A 12,409-nucleotide genomic window follows, 5' to 3' on the forward strand; every position below is an offset into this window, starting at 1 on the left:
TTATAGAAAAAAAAATTTTTTTTTTACATCGCTTTATTCTGAAAGCTATAACTTTTATTTTTCGGATGATGGAGCGGTATGGCGGCTTGTTTTTTGCAGGACAAGATGACGTTTTTAGCTGTACCATTTTTATTTATATTCGTCTTTTTGATAGCGTGTTATTCCATTTTTTTTTTGCGGTATGATGATAAAGCATTGTTTTTTGCTTCGTTGTTTATTTTTTTTACCATGTTCACTAAAAGGGTTAACTAGTGGGACAGTTTTATAGGTCAGGTCGTTCTGGACCAAATATGTGTACTTTTATTGTTTTTGTTTTTTTTCATAATAATATTTATTGATGGGTACATTCTATTTTTATTTTTGGTGGATTATTTTTTCTTCTTCATTTTTTAGCACTTTTTTTACATTTATTCTTTGTCCCACTATGGGACTTTCACTTTTTTTATTCTGATCGCCTGTATAGCATAAGAATGGAGCACCATCACTGTGCTATACAGGCTATCAGCGCTGCAGATGCATTAGATACTTTGGTCATGCACTGTGCATAACCAACGTATCTTCCTGCTGTCTGGTGACTCGGATGTTGTCATGACGACTTCAAGTCATCATGGCAACATCCGGGAAGCTGCGGCAGACAGCGTTGGACGCCGGCAGGAGAGGTGAGTATCGCAATCACCTCCCTTTGCCACCGCAATGCTGCGATCGAGTTCGATCTCAGCATTGTGGGGGTTAATGTGCCGGGAGCGGTGCGGGACTGCTCTCTGCACATAGCACTGTGTGTCAGCTGTGACAATCAGCTGGCACCTGGCGGCGATCGCGCCCGCACAGCCTGTGTGCGGGCGCGATCGCCGCGACGTACCATTCCGTAACTGGCTCTTAGGTCCCAGGGCGCAGGTACGTATTAGTATGTCATGGGCTTTTAAGGGGTTAAAATCGCCTGTGGCATAGAGGCGGAGTGCTCAGTCAAAGCTTATACATAGAAACAGAAAAAAAAAGAGAGAAAAAAAATGCCACAGGCGATTTTCATTACAGCAGGATCTTACTTTCCCACACATAAGCAGACAGATGTCTCTTGGAGAGGTATTCACATTGATAGGGTTTACTGCGTTTTTAGTGCATTTTTTTTCAGCGTTTTTTTCACCACCCATTACTTCCTATGGGTGAAAAAACGCGGAAAGAAGTGACATGATCTATTTTCCAAAAACGCAAGCAAGGCAGAAAATACGCAGCAAACAAAAATCAACATGTGTGAACAGAGAATTCTGGTTTCTCATACACTTTGCTGGTACCACAAGTCGCAGCTGAAAATTTTCATAAAAATCTGCTGCAAGATCCGCAGCAAAACACAACGTGTGTGAACATTGCCTAAAGGGTTGGCAGACGTGCCATTTAGTGCTGTCTTAAAGGATCACAAACAGCAAACACTTCTAAAAGCCCATAACTCTGGCTATATAACTGTACAAACAAATGAAATGATTGCGTTACAGAGAAAAGCACGGCTTCTTGTCAGCAGTAATGACACCTACCTGCCGCTCAAGATCCTGAATGCGTTTTGCATCTGCAGCTCTGTCTTTCAGACGATTTTGTTGTTGGACAGATTGATTTCCAGCATCATGTCGGAGATTTTCAGCCTTGTAAAAATTAAAAATAAGTATAAGAATCTAAACAGCTTCTTTTTACATTAAGCTACTAGCACCTAATAATAAGTGCATTATGCTGAAAAGTTTGTCTCACTACACGCAGCTACTTTAAAGGGGTAGGCTACTTTCTGTCCAAATTATTTCTGACATCAGCAATCATAAAATACCGTCAGTGTTTAGTCCGGGCTACATTTTAAAGACCCCTACTGTGAATTGATCCGCTGATTAAAGTAGACAGTGGAGGCTGCTGTGTCCATAGCACTAAAGAGGGAGGTAATCACATTTACTCATGTTAAATCATCTCCCCACACCATCTTTGGGAAGCAGGATCTGCTGTATCTCCGCATGGGCTCAACACATTTATATTGAAAATCGTCAGGAAAGTGGCAAAACTATATAAAAATAGTAATGGCTCAAGTTTGTCGGAGTGGGCGCTACTGCTTACAGAGCAGACATCTGCTAATAGAGCAGGGTCTCAAGCTGGACTCCGCTCTATGCAGTGTGTATGTCCTAATAGACCATTTGGAAAGGGGTTACCCCATATTAATGTTATACACTGTAACTGAATCAAGTCATTAAAGCGAAGCTTTCAGAAAGTTTTTGTAATGTAACCTGAGAGCAGCATGCCGTTGGGACAGAGATCCTGATTCCAGCAATGCATCACTTACTAGGCTGTGTTATGCTGTTTCAATAAAATCAGTATCGGCAGAAGATAGTCACTAGAGGACTAGGTGTGTCATGCCTCCTAGTCCAACCATACCACCACCACTGATTGACAGATTTCTGTGTAGACTGCATATTGGAAGAAAGCTGCCAATCAGTGGTGTGGGCGGAGTTATACAGAGCACAACATTCTGAGCACTGCTATCTGCAGTAGAAAAAATTGTGATTCTATCATAACTGCTGTACCAAGTAAACTAAGTGATACTTCGATGGAATCAGGGTCTCTGCAGTCATGCTGCTGTCATTACATGATTACATAGCAAAAACCTGCTGACAGATTCTATTTAAAGGGAACCTGTAATGTAAAAAAAAATGCTATTGATCTGCAGGTCAACAGCAGCGCCACACTGAACGCTTGGCTGCCAGGAGCAAATTAGCTTAATTCCTCCCGGCAGCCTCTGGCTGTCAGTCAGAGAGGTGGGGCTTCAGTCACTGCTCAGTACAGAGTGAGCGGCGTCTGTAACCATGCCCCAGCACTGATTGATATCCGACTCAGCAGTGCATTAGTCCTCCCGGCAGCCGGGCTTTCGGTGCGGCGGCCGCACGGCTTAATAAAGCTACCCTGCTCAAAAAAATAAAGGGAACACTTAAACAACAGAATATAACTCCAAATAAATCAAACTTCTGTGAAATCAAACTGTCCACTTAGGAAGCAACACTGATTGACAATCAATTTCACATGCTGTTGTTCAAATGGAATAGACAATAGATGGAAATTATTGGCAATTATCAATACACACTCAATAAAGGAGTGGTTCTGCAGGTGGGGACCACAGACCACATCTCAGTACCAATGCTTTCTGGCTGATGTTTTGGTCACTTTTGAATGTTGGTTGTGCTTTCACACTCGTGATAGCATGAGACGGACTCTACAACCCACAGAAGTTGCTCAGGTAGTGCAGCTCATCCAGGATGGCAAATCAATGCGAGCAGTGGCAAGAAGGTTTGCGGTGTCTGTCAGCGTAGTGTCCAGAGGCTGGAGGCGCTACCAGGAGACAGGCCAGCACACCAGGAGAAGTGGAGGGGGCTGTACGAGGGCAACAACCCAGCAGCAGGATTGCTACCTCCGCCTTTGTGCAAGGAGGAACAGGAGGAGCACTGCCAGAGCCCTGCAAAATGACCTCCAGCAGGCCACAAATGTGCATGTGTCTGCACAGACGGTTAGAAACAGACTCCATGAAGGTGGTATGAGGGCCCGACGTCCACAGATATGGGTTGTGCTCACAGCCCAACACCGTGCAGGACGCTTGCCATTTGCCACAGAACACCAGGATTGGCAAAGTCGCCACTGGCGCCCTGTGCTCTTCACAGGTGAAAGCAGGTTCACACTGAGCACATGTGACAGACGTGACAGAGACTGGAGCCGCCGTGGAGAGTGATCTGCTGCCTGCAACATCCTTCAGAATGACCGGTTTGGCAGTGGGTCAGTAATGGTGTGGGGTGGCATTTCTTTGGAGGGTCATACAGCCCTCCATGTGCTCACCAGAGGTAGCCTGACTGCCATTAGGTACCGAGATGAGATCCTCGGACCCCTTGTGAGACCATATGCTGGTGCGGTTGGCCCTGGGTTCCTCCTAATGCAGGACAATGCCAGACCTCATGTGGCTGGAGTGTGTCAGCAGTTCCTGCAAGATGAAGGCATTGAAGCTATGGACTGGCCCGCCCGTTCCCCAGACCTGAATCCGATTGAGCACATCTGGGACATCATGTCTTGCTCCATCCACCAACGTCACGTTGCATCCCAGACTGTCCAGGAAGTGGCGGATGCTTTAGTCCAGGTCTGGGAGGAGATCCCACAGGAGACCATCCGCAACCTCATCAGGAGCATGCCCAGGCGTTGTAGGGAGGTCATACAGGCACGTGGAGGCCACACACAATACTGAGCCTCATTTTGACTTGTTTTAAGGACATTACATCAAAGTTGGATCAGCCTGTAGTGTGTTTTTCCACTTTAATTTTAGGGGTGACTCCAAATCCAGGCCTCTATTGGTTAATAAATTTGATTTCCATTGATGATTTTTGTGTGATTTTGTTGTCAGCACATTCAACTTTGTACAGAACAAAGTATTCAATGAGAATATTTCATTCATTCAGATCTAGGATGTGTTATTGGAGTGTTCCCTTAATTTTTTGAGCAGTGTATTAAACTGCAAATTAACCCAATATCTGCAGGTTACCAGAATTTTTTGACATGACAGACTTAATGAATGCCTATGCATTCATGGCCAATTCTACATTGCTGCTTAATACCTGCCTGTTCTTAGGAACATTGATGTGACTCCAAGGTGCAGTTTATTACATGTCATTTACAACTGCAAGATTATCGTGAATGAACATTTGTAAAAATGCTCGTTTGCTGATAATGTTGCAGTGTAAACAGGCTGCCCTTGGTTCGTTGTGTGAGATGATCTTTAGTGCTGCACAAAGATCACTGTTCTCAGCAGTGCATTGTCCTGTGTAAACAGGAATCATGCTACAAAAAAACAATGGCAGCCTATGCATATTAAGCGATCTATTACCGATCACTCAGTAAGCATTGTTACAGAGCGGTCTGCCTGTCTAAACAGGTTTTCTATTGATCGCCAATCAGCAACTTGTTTACTGACGCAAGTTGGTTCATGTGAGCGAAAATTAACTGACAAACAGTAATATGCACTGCCAACGGCCCTGTTGGCAAAATATAATGAAATTAAATACCTGTGTCTTCAGGCTTTCTATTTGTTCATAAGCATCTTTAAGTCGCCCAGCATCTTTGTCCAGTATATCTTGGTTTTCTGCAAACCATTGTAACCTTTTATTCAGTCGGGCAATGTCCTTCTTGTAAGTCTCTTCCATGATCTTGATTTCATATGATTTATCATCTATGGCAAATACTAATTATTACAGACTGAATAGCACTGTGTGGAGTTAAATACCAAATAGGTTTAACATTATGAATGCAGCATATGGCATCTCACATGTAAACCGCAGCATTGATTTGATATTGTTTTGCTTAACCAATAGGAAAGCTGAACTTGTAAGCACAATACTTTACTCTAAAAACTTGTGCACATTACTCTATTCAATTAAGCAAATTTAACCCCTTACCAACAAAGGACGTACAGTTACGTCATATTTTGTTTCTCTCTCTCTCTGAAGCAGGTTGTGGGGGAGGGTGGTAGTATGGAGCTGCAGGACAGTGAGGCAGCTAGCTGGGTGACAGTTAGAAGGGGACGTAGAGGGAAGAGTGCCAGGGACGCTAGTCCTGATCTGGCGCACCCCAATAAGTTTGCAACGTTGGCAGATGAGGGGGGTGTCGGTACAGGGGTATCACTGCTGCAGCAAGGCATATCCCCTGAAAGCTAGAGGAGTGTCAGCTCCAGTAAGGAGGGAAATAGGAGAGCAGGGCAGGGCAGGCAGGTGCTGGTAGTGGGGGACTCAATTATTAGGGGAACAGATAGGGCAATCTGTCACAAAGACAGGGATCATCAAACAGTGTGCTGCCTACCTGGCGCTCGAGTTCGGCACATCGCTGATCGGGTTGACAGATTACTGGGAGGGGCTGGTGAGGACCCAGCGGTCATGGTGCACATAGGCACAAATGACAAAGTTAGAGGTAGGTGGAAGGTCCTTAAAGATGATTTCAGGGAATTAGGCTGCAAGCTGAAAGCAAGGACCTCCAAGGTGGTATTCTCTGAAATACTACCGGTACCACGTGCCATGCCAGAGAGGCAACGGGAGATTAGGGAGATAAATAAGTGCCTCAAGAACTGGTGTAGGAAGGAGGGATTTGGGTTCCTGGAGAACTGGGCCGACTTCTCAGTTGGCTACAGACTCTACGCTAAGGGACCGGCTGCACCTCAACGGGTAGGGTGCAGCTGTGCTGGGGGAGAAAATGGCTAGAAGGTTGGAGGAGTGTTTAAACTAGGGATTGGGGGGGGGGGGTATTCATTTTATAGGTGGGGAAGATAGTGCAGATAGTGACCTGGGCACAAATAAAGAAATTGGGGGTGGGCTTAGAACAGTCAAAGTAAGAAGGAATAGAGGTACAGAGAGATACATAAAATGCATGTACACTAATGCCAGAAGCCTCACCAACAAAATGGAGGAATTAGAATTAATTTTGTTGGAAAATAATTATGACATGGTGGGGATATCTGAGACATGGCTGGACGAGAGCCATGACTGGGCAGTTAATTTACAGGGCTATAGTCTGTTCAGAAATGACCGTACAAACAAGCGAGGGGGGGGGGGGTGTTTATATGTAAAATCATCCTTAAAACCCATCTTGCGGGAGGATATATGTGAATCTAATGGAAATGTAGAGTCCCTGTGGGTGGAGATAAGGGGAGGGGGAAAAAATAATAAATTACTGATAGGGGTTTGTTATAAGTCTCCAAAAATAATGGAAGTAGCGGAGAATATCCTCGTAAAGCAAATAGATGAAGCAGCGACTCAAAGAGAAGTCATTATTATGGGAGACTTCAACTACCCTGAAATACACTGGGGGACAGAAACCTGTAGTTCAAGCAAAGGTAATAGGTTTTTGACAACTATGAGAGACAATTACCTTTCACAACTGGTTCATGACCCAACAAGAAGGGGGGCACTGCTAGACCTAATATTAACCAATAGGCCAGACCGCATATCAAATATACGAGTTGGGGGTCACTTGGGTAATAGTGATCACAAAATAATACGTTTTCATGTAACCTTTAATAAGATGTGTAGTAGAGGGGTTACAAGGACACTAAACTTCAGGAAGGCACATTATCAACGGTTGAGAGATGATCTTAGTGCAATAAACTGAGACGATATCCTGAGACATAAAGCTACACAAAGCAAATGGGAGACATTTATTCGCATCCTGAATAGGACCAGTGCACAATATATACCCTTTGGGAATAAACATGCTAGAAATAGGAGGAAATCACTATAGCTAAATAGAGCTGTAAGGGGCGCAATAAGTGACAAAAAGAAAGCATTTAGAGAACTAAAGCAAGTAGGTAGTGATGAGGCATTAAATAAATATAGAAAATTAAATAAATTCTGTAAAAACTAAATCAAGGCAGCAAAGATTGAGGCAGAGAGAATCATTGCCAGAGAAAGTAAAAATAACCCCAAAATATTCTTTAACTACATAAATAGTAAAAAACTAAAAAATGATAGTGTTGGCCCCCTTAAAAATAGTCTGGGTGAAATGGTGAATGAGGATGAGGAAAAAGCCAATATGCTAAATGATTTTTTTTCAACCGTATTTACACAAGAAAATCGCATGACAGAAAACATGATCAGTGATAACAAAAATTCTCCATTAAATGTCACTTGCTTAACCCAGCAGGAAGTACGGCGGCGTCTAAAAATCACTAAAGTTGACAAATCCCCGGGCCCGGATGGGATACACCCGCGAGTACTGCAGGAATTAAGTAACGTCATAGATAGACCATTATTTTTAATCTTTAAAGATTCCATAATAACAGGGTCTGTACCACAGGACTGGTGTATAGCAAATGTGGTGCCAATATTCAAAAAGGGGACAAAAACTGAACTTGGAAATTATAGGCCGGTAAGCTTAACCTCTACTGTGGGTAAAATCCTGGAGGGTTTCCTAAGAGATGCTATACTAGAGTATCTGAAGAAGAATAACCTCATGACCCAATATCAACATGGGTTTACGAGGGACCGTTCCTGTCAAACTAATCTGATCAGTTTTTATGAGGAGGCAAGTTCTGGACTGGACCAAGGAAATGCAGTGGATGTTGTGTATATGGACTTTTCAAAAGCTTTTGATACGGTTCCACACAAAAGGTTGATACATAAAATGAGAACAATGGGGATAGGGGAAAATATATGTATGTGGGTTAAGAACTGGCTCAGTGATAGGAAACAAATGGTGGTTATTAATGGAAAACACTCAGACTGGGTCTCAGTTAACAGTGGGGTACCACAGGGGTCAGTATTGGGCCCCCTTCTTTTTAACATATTTATTAATGACCTTGTAGGGGGCATACAGAGTCATATTTCAATATTTTCAGATGACACTAAACTCTGCAGGGTAATCAATACAGAGGAGGACAATTTTATATTACAGGAGGATCTATGTAAACTAGAAGCTTGGGCTGATAAATGGCAAATGAGCTTTAATAGGGATAAATGTAAGGTAATGCACTTGGGCAGAGGAAATAAAATGTATAATTATATGCTTAATTGTAAAACACTGGGCAAAACTGTAACTGAAAACGACCTGGGTGTTAGAACCTTGCTCTTAGGTTTTTTCTATTGCTGGTCACATGACCTTGTTGGCCTATTTAGTCCTGCTCCGCCCTTCTGGCTTTGCTGGACTTCATTGTATTACTACTCTTTAGCTAGCCTGTGCTCAGTATCTAACTCTGTTAGTTTGCTTGGTCTTCGGACCTCTGTGTTCTATATATTTTGTTTGTTCGTCTGTCTGCTACTATTTCTGTTAGGAGGTGTCCATTTTGCTCCCAGTCCCTAGTACTTGTAGGGATTCCTTCCCCACATCTATAGGTCTCCGTACAGACTAGCTGAGGACTTTAGCAGGTCTGATCGCAGGATCAGGTTCCCTGTTACATCGTAGGGATCAAGCTGAGTTCTATCGTAGGGACAGATCTCCTCTTTCCTTAGCTCTGGTAGCAGAACATAACAGTAAGTCCAGCCTGCAAATTCTCTAAGGAAAGATTTTTCTGTTCCATCATGGTGTCGGTTCTGGATTTGGCTAAACGCCTGCAGGAACTCTCTCTGGAGGTGGCCGAGCTCCATCAGCACGTGAGTAACTGTCCTGGAGCACATTTCTTGGAGCCTAAGGTACGTTTGCCTGATTTATTTTTTGGTGAACACCAAGAATTTTTTTCATTTAAAAATGCTTGCTTATTGTATTTTCGTTTGAGACCCAGGTCCTCTGGGGATGAATCCCAGCGCATAGGGTTCATAATGTCACTTTTGCGCAAAGAGCCTCAGGAGTGGGCCTTTTCTTTGCAACCTAGTGATACATGCTTTAGATCAGTGGATAGTTTTTTTTCTGCTTTGGGGCTATTATATGATGATCCTGACCGTGTCTCATCTGCTGAGACTGAGTTGAGACGTTTGAGACAGGGATCAGGTAATGTGGAAAAATATTGTACTCATTTCCGTCGGTGGTCTACTCAAATAGGGTGGAACGATTCTGCTCTGAAGAGTCTGTTTCTTGCTGGGCTTAGTGAAAGGGTTAAAGACCTGCTAATTGCTTATCCCACACCTGAAGATTTCCAACAGGCTATGCAATTAGCTATACGGGTGGATAGGAGACTGCGTGCAAGGGTTAATGAGAGCAAATCCTCTGCTATGTCAGTTTCTGGTCATGAGAATGTGTGTACTGACAGTGGAGAGCCGATGGAGATTGGAGCGATGGCACCTCGCTCTCAAGAAAAGGACCGCAGATTTTCTGAAGGTTTGTGTTTCTATTGCGGAAATTCTGGTCATTTCATTAAAAGCTGTGTGCTTCGTATGAAGAAAGAAAAAAAAATGGTCAGTCATGCCCGTATTGCCTGTTTAAATTCCAAGGGTGTATTTTTAGCTGCTTCCACTATTGCTCAGGATAAATTAATGGAATTTCGGGTGTTTGTAGATTGTGGGTCTACTCTGAATGTAATTGATGGGGGATTCTTGGAAAAACTCAATTTAAAACCCGAACCTTTGTCATCCCCCATTGCTGTGGTTTCTGTGGATGGCTCCCCTTTGAAGAATGTTACTCTCAAGGTCTGTGAATTTCCTTTCACTATTAATGGTGTTCACCATGAGAAATTGGATTTGGTAGTTCTGAATAACTTGCCTTCTCCGGTGGTGTTGGGATTGCCCTGGTTAAAATTGCACAATCCTGTACTGGATTGGTCTACCAATGAAATTAAATCCTGGAGCCATAAATGTTATGACAAGTGTTGTAACGGGCGTATTGCAGCTGTGGATAGGGGGGAATTGCCTGTTCCTATTCAGGATTTTTGGAGAGTTTTTTCTGAGAAGGAATCGCAGGTTTTGCCTCCCCATAGAGACTATGATTTTACTATTGAATTTGTCCCTGGAGCGACTCTTCCTAAAAGTCGTTTATTTAACCTTACTATTCCTGAGAGAAAGGCTTTGGAGGAATACATACAGACAAGTTTGGCCGCCGGTCACATTAGGCCCTCTAAGTCTCCTGTGGCGGTTGGATTTTTTTTTTTGTAAAAAAAAAAGGACGGCGGTTTACGTCCTTGTCTGGATTTTCGTGAGATTAACAAAATTACTGTACGCAATCCTTACCCACTGCCATTGATTCCTGATCTGTTTAACCAGTTAGTGGGGGCCAAGTGGTTCTCTAAAATTGAGCTTCGGGGGGCATACAATCTGTTGCGCATGAAGGAGGGTGACGAATGGAAGACTGCTTTTAACACTCCTGTGGGTCATTTTGAGAATTTGGTTATGCCTTTTGGTCTTACTAATGCTCCTGCATTTTTTCAGAATCTTATTAATGACATCCTTAGACCTTTGATCGGCAAAAATGTGGTTGTGTATTTGGATGACATTTTGATTTATTCGCCGGATCTGGAATCTCATTGGCGGGGCGTACGTGAAGTATTACAGTTATTAATTGACAATTCGCTTTTTGCTAAGCTGGAGAAATGTGAGTTCGCTGTACAGAGAATTAGTTTTTTGGGCTACATTATCTCCAGCGAAGGTTTTGAGATGGACCCGGTGAAAGTTCAAGCTGTGCAGGAATGGCCTAGGCCTATTGGTTTGAAATCGATACAGAGGTTTTTGGGTTTCGCCAATTATTATAGAAAATTCATTAAAAATTTTTCTATTATTGTCAAACCTCTGACCGATCTCACCAGGAAAGGTGCTGATGCGGTTCAGTGGACTGCTGAGGCCATTGAAGCTTTTGTGTATCTCAAGGAGAGGTTCACCTATGCTCCCATCCTTATGCAGCCTGATGTGACTAAGCCGTTTTTGGTTGAGGTTGATGCTTCCTCTGTGGGGGTTGGCGCAGTATTGTCTCAGGATAACGGGGATGGAGTACATCCCTGTGCCTTTTTTTCAAAAAAATTTTCGGAGACTGAACTGAATTACGATATTGGTAATCGGGAATTATTGGCTATTAAACTCGCATTTGAACACTGGCGCCACCTCTTGGAAGGTGCTGAATTTCCCGTTCAGGTTTTTACGGATCATAAAAATCTGATATATCTTGATGCTGCCAAGCGCCTGAATGCCCGTCAGGCTAGGTGGGCACTGTTTTTCTCGCGGTTTAATTTTTCCGTTCCTTACATCCCAGGTACTAAGAATGTTAAGGCGGATGCCTTGTCTCGCAGTTTTTCTCCCATAGTCGGTGCTGAGAAAGAGGAGAACATTTTACAAGAAGGTGTTGTGATAGCTGCTTTGGACTCCGTTTTGGAAGATGAGATTCTTAAAGCACAGGAGAATGCCCCATCTAACACTCCCCGTGGGAGGTTGTTTGTGCCTGGGACCTTTAGGAGAGATTTGTTTGTTGAGTGTCACGAATCTCGGTTGGCAGGTCATCCCGGAATCTCTGAGACCAAGAGACTGGTGGGTCGCAGTTTTTGGTGGCCTGGATGGCAGAAGGAAGTCATTAAGTGGGTGCGTCAATGTACTATATGTGCTAGATCTAAGTCCTCACGTACTCCTGCTGCGGGGTTACTTTGCCCTCTGGAGGTTCCCAGTGCTCCTTGGACACATCTGGCTATGGACTTTATAACTGACCTTCCCCCCTCTGAGGGTTTTACTGTCATCTGGGTGGTCGTGGACCGTTTTAGCAAGATGTGTCACTTGGTTCCCTTCGTCAAACTGCCCTGCGCTAAGACTCTCGCTAAGGCCTTTGTCAAGGAAATTGTCAGACTTCATGGCGTTCCTACTGACATTGTTTCTGATAGGGGACCTCAGTTCGTGGCTCGTTTTTGGCGCGCCTTTTGTGACAGGTTGGGAGTTCATTTGTCGTTCTCATCCGGATATCATCCTGAATCTAATGGCCAGACAGAAAGGAAAAACCAGGATGTTGAGCAGTTCTTGCGTTGTTTTGT

The 12,409-nt window shown here is 43.6% G+C and overlaps 1 protein-coding gene across 2 annotated transcripts in view; it reads right to left on the reverse strand.

Annotated features, from left to right (window-relative positions):
• The window catches only part of CEP162 (centrosomal protein 162), a 145,822-nt gene that overhangs the window by 51,722 nt on the left and 81,691 nt on the right, over positions 1–12,409 (reverse strand). For both annotated transcript variants that reach the window (XM_073675653.1, XM_073675654.1), the window contains 2 exons: positions 5,061–5,224; positions 1,527–1,631 (listed from right to left, as the gene is read on the reverse strand). In XM_073675653.1, coding sequence (XP_073531754.1) covers positions 1,527–1,631; positions 5,061–5,224 — 269 coding nt within the window. The remainder of the gene's footprint in view (positions 1–1,526; positions 1,632–5,060; positions 5,225–12,409) is intronic.

Source organism: Phyllobates terribilis, unplaced genomic scaffold (assembly GCF_046119375.1).
Source record: "Phyllobates terribilis strain yellow unplaced genomic scaffold, ASM4611937v1 Scaffold_3__8_contigs__length_932513732, whole genome shotgun sequence".
NCBI lineage: Eukaryota > Metazoa > Chordata > Amphibia > Anura > Dendrobatidae > Phyllobates > Phyllobates terribilis.